Here is a 13,271-nt window from a genome sequence, read left to right on the forward strand (position 1 = left end):
TATATTATATTATATTATATTATATTATATTATATTATATTATATTATATTATATTATATATTATATTATATTATATTATATTATATTATATTATATTATATTATATTATATTATATTATATTATATTATTCTTTTATGCACACAAAACCTGAATATCCCTTTTCACATTTGGGTTTGTAACTGAAGTATGTGTGTGTGTGTGTAAGGTCAGTACAGTGCACATCTCTCTCTCTCTCTCTCCCCCCTGACTCACTCTCCTCCTCTGTCGTCACTCTTTTCCCTCCACGCCTCCGTTGCCGGGGGTTACCTACGCTAACCTTTCTCACAGTCTGGAGAGCTTCCACTGCCCTGCCACGTTGTCACACTTTGTCACACTACTACTCTGCCTTTGTCCTTTTTCCTTCTTACACACATAAACCAACACCACCTGACTGACCTAGGAGGTATGATGTGTGGGACTGAATAGTGTTTGTGGAGTTCAGACTCTCCTCCTCTCTGCACTGTTGGGCCTGACTGTGGTGGCCAGGCAGCAATGCTTCAGCAATGATTTGCTGTTTTCCTTTTGCACTCTTTGGTTGACATGAGTAAGTCCTTAGAGAAGTCTTGGTTATTTTTAGGTTCTGTGTCTTCATTTGGTTTCACTGGCAAATGCTTGAGGGCTTTGCATGTCGAATCTGCACGTTATGTGTTATGTTTCTTTTTTGTTTTAATCTTTGCGGCGAATGTGCTCCACTGCTTACTTGTCACAACCGTGTCTCCTTCCCTTTATGAATTCTCTCTTTTCCTCTTTGGTTTGAGTTGGTGTTGTTGTCCTTTTTCCTTCTTACACACATAAACCAACACCACCTGACTGACCTAGGAGGTATGATGTGTGGGACTGAATAGTGTTTGTGGAGTTCAGACTCTCCTCCTCTCTGCACTGTTGGGCCTGACTGTGGTGGCCAGGCAGCAATGCTTCAGCAATGATTTGCTGTTTTCCTTTTGCACTCTTTGGTTGACATGAGTAAGTCCTTAGAGAAGTCTTGGTTATTTTTAGGTTCTGTGTCTTCATTTGGTTTCACTGGCAAATGCTTGAGGGCTTTGCATGTCGAATCTGCACGTTATGTGTTATGTTTCTTTTTTGTTTTAATCTTTGCGGCGAATGTGCTCCACTGCTTACTTGTCACAACCGTGTCTCCTTCCCTTTATGAATTCTCTCTTTTCCTCTTTGGTTTGAGTTGGTGTTGTTGTTTTGGTGTTCCTCCTGTGTTGAGCCGGTTTTCTGCAATGCTGTTCACTGTAATTCTTCACTAACTGCAGTCACCTTTCATTATATCAGTTAGGTCCTGTGGGGTTCTGGTGTAGTAGACACATGAATCGTTCCGTGAACACGTCGCCCATTCGATCATAGCCTTACCAAAGTCCCATAGTCCACGTCAGACATTTAGGGACAGATAGTGAATACATGCTCTCCGTCCACCTTGTTATTTTGCTTACAACCAGTGTATAGCAGGTCACCAGCTCCAACCTGAAGAATTAAGGTGAAGAGCATTTACGTTTACTATCGACTCTTTTGGTTCAGTTGAAAAATGTTGAAACATTTTATTTAATTTGAATTAATTTATAAAATATGAAAACAATATTATGTTATATTATATTATATTATATTATATTATATTATATTACTTCACGTTTTATACAACTACACACAGTATACATTCCTCTTCTTTATTTGTCTTTATTTTTGTCATGGTTTAATCTGATGCATCCAGCATGGTAGGAATGGTTACTGTCTGTCCTTCTATACTCCTCTCCAAGCTCTACCAGTGCCTGGCTTGATTTGTGACACTGTGATTGATTGATCGATTGATTGGCAGGTCTCCTGGCATGGCATCCCCGCATCGTTTTACACCTTTTCCTTCTGTTCATTCATAGATGCATGTTTTTGATAACCTTATACTTCAGGTTTGCTTTGATTTCATTATGAGTGTTTAAGGACATCTGGTTAATGCCATTTCTGACAGCAAGTAATATCTAGAAAGAAAATTACATCTAAATTAGGGCTGTCAATTTATCATGTTTAATTTAGTGGTATTATTTTAAATAGAACAAAATATGCAATTAATAATGCCCCCCACCTAAATGTTAAACAGAGCACTTCAAGCTTAAAGTACAACCTTTAGGCAACGCCTTTTGGTAAACCACACTTATGGAGTGCAGGCAATGTGTTCTTACTAAAAACAACAGAATCGAACAGAAGAAAGGGATATCAAGACACGTTTATGAAGCCGAACTACTTGGCTAACTGGAGATATGGTGTATTAAAACCACAGTGCTCATGGTGAGAGATGCTAAAAAACAGCAAGACTTGACTCTACTGATGCACATTTATACATGGACTAATGTTTAAAAAACACACTGCAGACATAATGCAAAAGCAAGCTGTGTGTAAACAGCCCCTATGGATAAACGGATAGTTTTATGTTAAAAAATATGGAAATAAAACGCATATATCAACATCTAGAGACACTTTTCTTAAAGTGCCCCTATTATGCCTTTTTGAATATTACCTTTCATGCAGTGTCATGTAGCTGTATGTGAACATAAACTATCTGCAAAGTTGTGAAGCCGACAGTGCACGATAAATAAAGTTATTGTCTATCAAAAAAAAGAGTCATCTTATAATTACCACAAACTTGTTAACACTTGACACTTACCACTGAGAAACGTCCTGCTCCAGTCGTGCTTGCGAATCAGTCTCTTGTCGATCAGCCACTTCAACCGTTTCATTATCAGACCCCGGCTCGAATTGGTAAGGTACAATCGATACCATCATTTCTATGTATTGACAAGTCTCCAGGGCTGTCATTCCGTCATGGCAATGGGCGTTTTGTTTCCGACACGCGCTGTACGCGGTAGGACCAATCACAAAGGACTGCGCCATCTGACCAATCACAGCAGTGAGGGCTCACGGAAAGGAGGGGTTTAGAGAGACTGATTCTTTGAACTGCTTCGCACGAGTCGTTTACGAATCATTTAGAAATTAGGTAAAATTAAATCTATTTTTTGAGAAAACTAACATGTTTTTTGACCTTGCATGCATGTAAACCTGTTTAAGGAGACTCGTAAAGCAATATTAGCAACCTTAAAAATGGCATAATAGGGGCACTTTAATGTCTATTAAGTGATTTACATCTGCCACAATAATGTCTTTAAATTATTTTAAATTAGATGTTTTTTAAATCAAAATTTATATGCGAGTAATTATATTTAATTTTAATTAATTGATATATCATTTAATTCATATAATGTATTTCTTTAATTGATTGACAGCCCTAATCTGAGTACCATTCAAAATTAACAAATTGCTAAATATATAAAACATTCAAATCCGATATATTTAAATGCAGTTTAGGATTCAATTTACTCTTCCTTAATGATCTCATGGTTGAGCTGAGGCCTGAAATTCAGTGAATCTGATGCTTTTGAGCTGAATATGATGCTTTATGGCCATTCCAGTCCAGCTGTAAGAGCCTAATTTCCAGTAGAGATGTTTTATGGTGTCTGGGATGTGCAGTGAATCCCCGTATGGCAGCTTTCCACCGTACAACAGCTTCTTATTGTAGAGTAGCTTTGAGAGGAAAGAAAATACCCATTTTCAATTATCCTAGTAATATTAATAGTGATATATCTCAAATATGTTCTTCAAATGCCAGGTTACTAGAGCAGGTTTCATGTTTGCTTATTCATCTTTCTCTCGCTCTGCCTCTTTTCCATCTATTCCACTCCCACGCCCTAATAGACCACAGGGACATGATGGAGATGCAGGGTTTTGGCGGCAGCCCGTTGTCATGGCAGCAGGGCGAGTGCACCAGTCATATGTCATCTTGTCTGTCCTGCTCCACTGGGGGCAGCAACGCTTCCGTCGAGCTTCCAGCGAGCTGTACCTGCATGCATGACCGGTGAGAGAGCTGTGCTTTTACACTTCTGGTCCTGGGGAGTCTTATTTGTAAAAAAAAAAACAATAAAAACAATAATATTGTTAAATATTAATACAATTGAATACAACTGTTTTGTATTTTAATACAAATCTCAAATGTAATTTAATTATTTAAAATGATTTTTCAGCACTCATTACTCCAGTCTTCAGTGTCACATGATCCTTCAGAAATCATTCTAATATCCTGATTTGCTACTCAAGAAACTAAACAAAAAATGTTTTGTGAAAACCATGATTAATTATTTTACAGGATTCTTTGATGAATAGAACGTTTTAAAAACAGCAATTTAATGCATTTAATGCATACCAGCTTAAAGTAACTCTTTTAATCATATGTATTATATCATTTTATATAATATTGTAATTTCCACCATGTATTGTTTTTGTTATTATGTGGTGAAAAAGACATTTTTAACATTTTTGGAATAAAATGGCAGACAACTTTGTCTTGCTTAGCATTTAATGCTTCCTAAATATGTACAATTAAATCATATTTTCACACTTACGCATTATTATTTCAATTTACTGGAAATGACACAGAAGGGTGATATTTTTCTTAATTTTTCTTTCTTTCATCTCAAGGTCTTTACTGACTCTGACACTAACCGTAGTGAAAACTTTATGATGAGAATGAGAATGATGCCACATCTGACAGACAGACAGTTTTTTTGTGAAGATTTGTATAAATCATTATCACACAATAAATATTCTTTGTTTTGGATGTCAGTGAATTTTCATCTTAAGATGTAAAGTCTGACATTAAAACTGATACATAAACAGCTTTGAGTAGCAAAAACCAGTGCTAAAAGCATAATGAAAAATTTCCAAGACAGGTCACTTTCCCTGGCATATAAAAGTCCCCAAATAAAAAATAAAAAAAAAACACACCATATGTTAAATATTTTAATGAGTGCAATATATATGCAGTTTGGCTGTAGTTTGCATATATTTTTGCAAAAGCATCTGACTAGTCGTCCTGTATTGAAAGATGTAACGGATGTTTCCCTTCCGTGTCCAGTATTCCACTGAAGATGCTGTGCCAAAATATGAAGAGACAGATTGTGTCTCGAGCGTTTTATGGCTGTAAGTCCAAAGAAAATCTGTGTAATTATTCATATCAATAAGTATAAAACCCCCTCAGCTGTGCATACAGTGCTGTAATGCTCTTTTCCATCTTTAGGGCTGGCCTACTGTCGGCACCTGTCCACTGTGAGGACGCACCTTTCAGCACTGGTCAACCACAACATTGTCCCTCCGGACAAGCCCTGTGAAGCCTCTGGAGGGCTCAGCAAAGATGTGTGGAGTAAATATCAGAAAGACTGGAAGGTTAGCCTAGTACTCTTCAGCTCCGGTCACTAAAGGGTACTAGCGGTCAGTGACATCTACCGTAGGTTGCAGTAGTCCCGCTGTCTCCATCTGTCCCTTATTCTCTCTTGCCAGAATTATAAGGAGCTGGAGCTGCTGAGGTTGGTTTACTATGGAGGGGTGGAGCATGAGATCAGAAAGGAAGTGTGGCCGTTTCTTCTGGGCCACTACAAGTTTGGGATGGACAAGAAAGACATGGCTCAGGTAAAGATTTATAGGAAGTGTACTTAAGTGTGTTAAGAAACAGTGTATTCTCTTAAAGTACACTTAAGTGGCCTTTTATTTTATTAATATTGCGTACAGTTATATACTGATTAAAAGTACACTACAAGTGCATGTTCAATGCAATTAAGCACACTTCTTTTTCGCAAGGGTAAATATTTTGTCCTGGTGTGATGTACGTTCTGATTGTCTGATGTGCCCTTGTGTGTTTCACAGATTGATGAGAAGATCACAGCAAGGTATCAGCAGGTGATGCGGGAGTGGAAGGCATGTGAGGTCATAGTGAAGCAGCGGGAGAAAGAGATGCAGTCGGCCATCTTTTCCAAGTTATCGTCAGGGAGCAGTATAGACAGCCACGTCCTCAGACTCCTCCACAGGGACTCCACTATTAGCAACGAGGTCAGTCGCAAGCTCTGTTTAAGCATGCAAAGGCTATTTACTTACAAACCTAGCAAGCTGCCTTACTGCCTACATAGGCACCACCCTAACGCTCACAGAATCTCGTAAGTGAATTCTTTGGGACTTTCTTACTCTTACTATGCAGAACCTCTATACGGCACACAAAATAGAGTTCCTTGCTTACTTGCAGTTAATTTCAGTATATTTTTTGATTACACATTTCAGCACTTGGATTCTAGATAGCCTGAGGTAAATCTAGCGTCTTATTGCATCGTCGTATCCCATCCATCCCATCTCTTCTCTCTCTTTAGGTATTCATGTCCGTGGATGAGCCTGACACGGGGGGTCACGACACCTCATGTGAGGGAGAAAGTACTCCCACCTTAACCACTGTGGTTACCCCGGCCATGCTAGCCCCAGACGAGAGGCCGCTGGTGGAGTTTGACTCTCCAGATTCAGGCCTGCCCTCCTCCAGGAACTACTCTGTAGCATCTGGACATTCTCAAATCATGTCCAGCATCGATGACGGACAGAGCATGGAGGAGGACACAACACCCACTTGGGTATTGGAGGAGCAGGGTGGACGGGACTCTCTGAGTGAGGACAAACTCTGCAGTCAGCTGGACAAACTCACAACCACCGCAGAGGGCACTGCACCATCCTTCTCTTCTTATACGGTACAGTAATGCACTGTTTAATGCACTGACACACCATAGTTTATTACAGAGCGACGTTTATCACGCTATGCACAAAATGTGACTTGTAAATATCAATGATTTATTGACCTCTGAATTGGAATTCATAAATCTGGTCAATAATTTTATCAATGTGCTTGTGAGCAGATTGAGCTGTTGGACACGGTGGCACTGAACTTGCACAGAATAGACAAAGACGTCCAGCGCTGCGATCGCAACTACTATTACTTCACTACCAGCAACCTGGAGAAACTGCGCAACATCATGTGCAGGTCAGCAGATGACCGAGTTGATCTCTGTGATCTGTTTGTGTTCTCACTTGCCTGTGCGTCTCTCAGAATAGCAGCTCATTGAATTTCAAATCAGTCAGTCTGTTAGATTAATTGAAACATAAATCACAGACTGTAACTAATTTTCTAAATCAGCTGAGCTGAGGCTCAGTCTTCCTCAGTCTCTCACGTCTTTGTCCCTGTTTTATGATCTAGTTACGTGTGGGAACATCTGGAGATTGGCTATGTGCAAGGCATGTGTGACCTTCTAGCCCCACTGATGGTCATTCTGGATGATGGTGAGTAAGACACTTGAACATAATAGACAGACAGACATAGGCACGTCTTAATGTTTTACATCCTTGACTTGTATATTTATTATATATATGAAAAAAATGATAAGATCCACATGAACTGCTGAGACCATCACAACTTTCAAGAAGCAGCTGAAGACAGTTCTTCTGCAAGCACTTAACCACTTCACAGCGCTAAACCAAAGCACTTACACACACACACACACACAAAACAAATCCTCATTTTCTTCTCTCATTTCTTAATCTAGCTCCTCTAATCTTGATTGTTTTCTTAAATTGTTCCTCTTCTGTAAGTCGCTTTGGATATACTAAATGCATACATGTAAATGTAATGAATTCGGACGACAAGAAATTGTCGCACAAAAGAACTGTTTTATAAATGTATACTTTTATATTTAAATTATAATATTTGAATTTTATGTTTAAGGTTAAATATTTTTTCAACATTACAATTTTATTATTATTTTACAGTATATATTATAACATTTCGTATTTTTTAATAGTATAACATTTGATAATATTATACATATATACTGTATATATATAATTTTTCAATAAAAATAATGTAGATTAAATTCTATATAAAATATAATATTATTATAATTATATTCCCTTCTCTTTAACCCGCTCTGAAGTGCTTGGCCTAATTTGATGTAATATCTAACTTTTATATATTTAAATCTATTTAATGTATTTTTTTACTTTTTTTAAACATTAATATTTTAGGTTAAAATTCTATATAAAATATAATATTTTTATAATTATATTCTCTTCTTTTTAACCCCCCTAAAGAGTGCTTGGCCTACAGCTGTTTCACTCAGCTAATGAAACGGATGAGTCAGAATTTCCCTACCGGAGGAGCCATGGACACTCATTTTGCCAATATGAGGTCACTAATACAGGTAACATGACATGTGACTCTTCTCCCTCTTCCTGCCTGAGTCAGCGCTCTGATTTGTCTGTTCTTCTGATGCCATCTGTGACATCATGAGTTCTGAACATTGAAGGGGGTTTTTTTCTCTCCCCTCAGATCCTTGACTCAGAGTTGTTTGAGCTCATGCATCAGAATGGAGATTACACCCATTTCTACTTCTGCTACCGCTGGTTCCTCCTGGACTTCAAAAGAGGTAACAACACTGAAATAGAACCTGTATATTTTCAAACACAGTGAAGATACTGTATCTCAGATTGTACCTTCATTGCTTAACGTACTGTGTATCTTGCGTGTCTGTGTCAGAGCTACTCTATGAGGATGTGTTTGCAGTATGGGAGGTCATCTGGGTCGCCCCTCGCATCTCCTCCAAGCACTTTGTCCTGTTCATTGCACTGGCCTTGGTGGAGGTGTACAGGGACATTATCCTGGACAACAACATGGACTTCACTGACATCATCAAGTTCTTTAATGGTGAGTGAACTGAACAGAGCTGAACAGATTTTCCGTTTCCACTTCCATTGATTAACCAGAACAGATAGCTCCCCAAACTCACGCCATTGGTTGAGCCAACTTTCTCCATTGGCCGCTGTTCAATGTTAGTAATGTGTTATAACAAAATACCTTTTTGAAAGCAACAAAAGTAAAAACAAAAATACAGTAATAACAGGAATATTGTGAAATGTTATTACAATTTAAAAGAACTGTTTTCTGTTTTAATCTATTTTAAAATTTAATTTATTCCTGATATTGCTGCTTATTATTTTTGTGGAAACTGTGATTTTTTTTCTTTTTCTTTTAGGATTATTTAATGAATGGGAAGTTAAAAAGAGCAGCATTTATTTGAAAGAGAAATTGCTTGTAGCAAACGTTGTTTGAAGAATGAGAGAGTATTTATTGCAAGTATTTTAGAATTTATTTTTTTTAAATATAATAAAATAATATAAAGTTTGATGCTATAATTGTTGTTTCCTAAATTCAATAATTGCCTTTTATTTGGTCATTATACTGAAGATAATAGAAGAAAATACTTTCAATTATGCAAAAATACTATTCCATTTTCATAGCATTTCTCAATAAATTACTTCCAACTTTAGTCCTTAGAAAGCAGAATGAAACAATAATATTATCAAAAACTGTAAATGTGTTAAAAATGCATTAAAACATATTTTTAAAAAATGAATATCTTACGTTAAAACGCTAGCTTTGATATTCCTTAAATAAAAAGAATTTGTTACTTTTTTTTCTTTTTCTTCATTTTTGCTGACCCACCCAGCATCTCCTTGCAGCCCCCCAGGCGATCCCTGAACCCTTGTTTATGGACCGTTTATAATAGATGTTTTACCATTATATAAAGAAAACACAACAAAAAAATGTGACCCTGGACCACAAAACCAGTCATAAGGGTCAATTTTTGGAAATTGAGATTTATATATCATCTGAAAGCTGAATAAATAGGCTTTCCATTGATGTATTGTTTGTTAGGAGAGGACAATATTTGGCCGAGATACAACTATTTGAAAATCTGGAATCTGAGGGTGCAAAAAAATCAAAATACTGAGAAAATCGCCTTTAAAGTTGTCCAAATGAAGTTCTTAGCAATGCATATTACTAATCAAAAATTAAGTTTTAATATATTTACAGTAGGAAATTTACAAAATAGCTTCATGGAACATGATCTTTACTTAATATCCTAATGATTTTTGGCATAAAAGAAAAATCAATAATTTTGACCCATACAATGTATTTTTGGCTATTGCTACAAATATACCCCAGCAACTTAAGACTGCTTTTGTGGTCCAGGGTCACAAATGACAAACTTCAGCTTTAAAATATCACAGCACAACAGTTTTAAGTTTTAAACCGGAAATGCAGCATGTGGCCATTTGAAAGTATCAGTCTATTGAGTAATTGTATTCTTTGTGTTCCTCTCTAACAGAGATGGCCGAGCGCCACGACGTGCAGCACATCCTTCGAATAGCGCGGGAGCTGGTACACAAAGTGCAGACCCTTATCGAGAACAAGTGAGAATAAGAGTAGGCTGCCGCCCACCGAGTCCTGCCTGGCCGAATCTCCTTCTCTCGATCCCAACAGCCCAAGGCTTGAGACTGGCCCGGGATCTGCCTCGACGTCTTGACTCTTAATATCGTTTGCCTGCCACAGAATGCCGTTGTGTCAGACCCTGGCGTTGTCTGCATGCTCGTGGTGTTTGAGCACACTGTGACTGAGGTTTTTTTCCTTTCTTGCTGTACACGCCTCCAGCACACACACCGCACCGATCAGGTCCTTTTAGATCTGCTTTTATAAGAAATGGGAAGCCTCATACAGGGGTGACAACCGTTTCCTTTCCCTAATGGCCGCTAAATGTACAGTAAGTATTCCACTCTTAGCGGTGACGATGGTGTTTCTGAAAGAAAGAAAAAAACGGCGTCGAGCAGTTTAGCTGAGCACAGTTTTGAATCCTCAAACGAGGTTGCGTTACGTCAGCTCCCTTAAATAATATCTATGCCACGAAGAAGTCGTCCAAACAGTGTGTGACCAAAAGGACTGTGCCAATAATCTTGTACTAGTATTTATATGCCTTGTTTTATTGTTTAGCTTCTCTATTGCCCCTTTTCTTCTGTACGATTGCCTCGATGTTTCGGTTGATGGTGATGATGATGGTCTTGGAATAAAAGTAGTTGGCGTTGCCTTTGTAACACGTTTCACGACCTGCGTCCATACTTCTGCACTTTGAATCTGTCGCTCCGTGACACCCGTGATGCTTCTGAGTGATAGGTGTTATCAGGGGTCACTATACTTCCCTTAGTGTCCTAAAGTCTGGAAAGGGTCCACAGGCTCTTCCACGGGTCAGAAAACTGCTTCCATGTGATGAGACGAGTGTGACGAAACTAATTAGTCTTTAGCGTGTCACATTTTAGATGCTGGTTGGCTTTGTTCACACTGCATATACTGTACACTACTGTTCAAAAGGTTGGGGTCAGTAAGATTATTATTTTTTTTTTTTAAGAAATCAATTTTATTCAGCAAGGATGCATTAAATTAATCCAAAGTGACAGTAAAGGCATTTATAATGTTACAAAAGATTTCTGTCTCAAATGAATGCTGTTCTTTTGAACTTTCTATTTTTTTTAAAGATTCCTGAAAAATAAAAATGTACCAAGGTTTCCACAAAAATATTCAGCAGCACAACTGCTGTCTTGAGCAGTAAATCAGCACATTAGAATGATTTCTGAAGAATCGCGTGACACTGAAGACTGGAGTAATGATGCTGAAAATTCCGCTTTAACGTCACAGGGATAAATTTGTTCTAAAACATATTCAAATAGAAAACAGTTATTTTAAATTATAATAATATTTAACAATATTACTGTAATATTCAAAAACATTAAAACAAATCCTACTGACTACAATCTTTTAAACAGTAGTATCCTGTTATTTTTCCACATTCCAATCTTTATTACTGATTACTCGCACTTATCATTTTGCAACTCTGATGATGTCCCAAATCATGAAAAAGAACTACTTGAATCTGATCTGACTGTTCAAATATTGGATTTTAAATGAGAAATGTCACTAAATTTAACCTGCTTTTAGCACGGTTTGGCTGTATATCATCAAACGTGTCTCACTGCTCTTTTTAAAGGAACATTGCATACTAGTTGCACATTTTTAAGTGTAATTCACTTCCATACACTCTTCGAAGTAATTGATGCCTGAGGCTGTTTGCGATGGAATACTAGCTAACTGAATACTTCACACAGAACTGCGTACTATTTGTTCTTGAATAGTATGTGAAAAAAAATGCAGTATGCGGTGCAGAGTGTGACATCCAATCGTCATTTTGGAAATAAAGTTATTTATAGTTGAGATGTTAACTTTTGACATTTCCTTCAAATGATATATTGGAAATGGACTGTTAAGTCAAGCACATTGCATTGTGGGATATTAATATTCCATGCAGGGTGCTGATATAAACTACACATTTGGTCATCAGGGTATTTCACGCATACAGACAATTCACACATTAGTATGCGTACTATATACTGCAGAAGTAGTAGTATGCTAGTATGCTATTCCAAACAGCTTCAAATCCACAAAAACAAAAACCAACGGTACTTTATTCTAACAGCTGACAGAGATTATGGGAGAAGTGGTCTTATGATGTGACTATTGGTCACTGCCTCAAATCTTGCCAATTCCTTTTGTTCTTGGTTCTGGTTGAATGCGTGCGAGGGATGTTTTAGCCCTTATGAAAGGTTTACTTCCGACAGGAGCTCATGTACCAAAGCCTCTAAGCAATGTTAAACCATATCTCAAAGACTGTTGATTAGGTGTATAAAAGACAAATCATTTCTTTTAATTTCTACTGCGAGACATTTATTATCCTCCTTTCCTTGTGTATTATTGCACTGTAAATAAAGAGAAAAGCCCTGGATTTCTATGAGGACACTACTGTCAGCTGTATTTCAGACACTATTTTTTACTTCGGTTTTAGAGACTGGGCTAATCTGGAGAGCTGTACAATTGAAATGTGGGAAACCTTCGTTACTTGTTGACTGTTATGTCCTTTATCAACGTTGTGCACTGGTTTCTAATCGTTTAAAATATATATGTACATTTTTGTTTGGACGCCAACATCAGAATGAAGTATGCATTGTAACGGATGTATCATTGAATGTACATGTATTATGGAAAAAAAAAGTTGTTCCTAAAGATTAAAACATTTTCATATGCAGACTTTTTTTTTTTTTTAGCCGTCTGTGCCACTTAATAGTGTACATTTTGAATAACTTAGAAGTTTAAACAGCAGATCAAAAAATATATTATAAATATAAAATATTTATATATTAAGTTTGGGGACAATAAGATTTAAAATTTAGTTTCAAATCAATTTATGCATTACATTGACAGAAGGTAACAGTAAAGTCATTTCTAATGTTACAAAATATTTCTGTTTCAAATAAATAGTTTTTTTTTTTTACATTCTATTCATTCAATAACCCTGTAAAAAAAAAAAAAAAAAAAAAAGATTCCAAAAAAAAATTAGTAAAATACACGTTTTTCGGCGGGGATCTTCCAGTAAAATTCACATT

General features: G+C 37.0%; 1 protein-coding gene across 1 annotated transcript in view; it reads left to right on the forward strand.

The window, feature by feature from the left end:
- LOC107728220 (small G protein signaling modulator 2-like) overlaps window positions 1-11,112 on the forward strand; it is a 59,209-nt gene extending 48,097 nt beyond the window's left edge. The window contains exons 13-24 of the mRNA XM_016538318.1: window positions 3,783-3,942; window positions 4,999-5,063; window positions 5,161-5,306; window positions 5,421-5,549; window positions 5,784-5,966; window positions 6,278-6,643; window positions 6,809-6,933; window positions 7,147-7,229; window positions 8,037-8,146; window positions 8,275-8,371; window positions 8,482-8,649; window positions 10,115-11,112. Of these exons, the coding sequence (XP_016393804.1) occupies window positions 3,783-3,942; window positions 4,999-5,063; window positions 5,161-5,306; window positions 5,421-5,549; window positions 5,784-5,966; window positions 6,278-6,643; window positions 6,809-6,933; window positions 7,147-7,229; window positions 8,037-8,146; window positions 8,275-8,371; window positions 8,482-8,649; window positions 10,115-10,203 (1,721 nt within the window). The 3' untranslated portion in view covers window positions 10,204-11,112. The remainder of the gene's footprint in view (window positions 1-3,782; window positions 3,943-4,998; window positions 5,064-5,160; window positions 5,307-5,420; window positions 5,550-5,783; window positions 5,967-6,277; window positions 6,644-6,808; window positions 6,934-7,146; window positions 7,230-8,036; window positions 8,147-8,274; window positions 8,372-8,481; window positions 8,650-10,114) is intronic.
- The last annotated feature ends 2,159 nt before the right edge of the window (window positions 11,113-13,271 follow it).

The sequence above is a fragment of the Sinocyclocheilus rhinocerous genome, unplaced genomic scaffold, assembly GCF_001515625.1.
Source record: "Sinocyclocheilus rhinocerous isolate Xijiao unplaced genomic scaffold, SAMN03320098_v1.1 scaffold2895, whole genome shotgun sequence".
NCBI classification, from domain to species: domain Eukaryota; kingdom Metazoa; phylum Chordata; class Actinopteri; order Cypriniformes; family Cyprinidae; genus Sinocyclocheilus; species Sinocyclocheilus rhinocerous.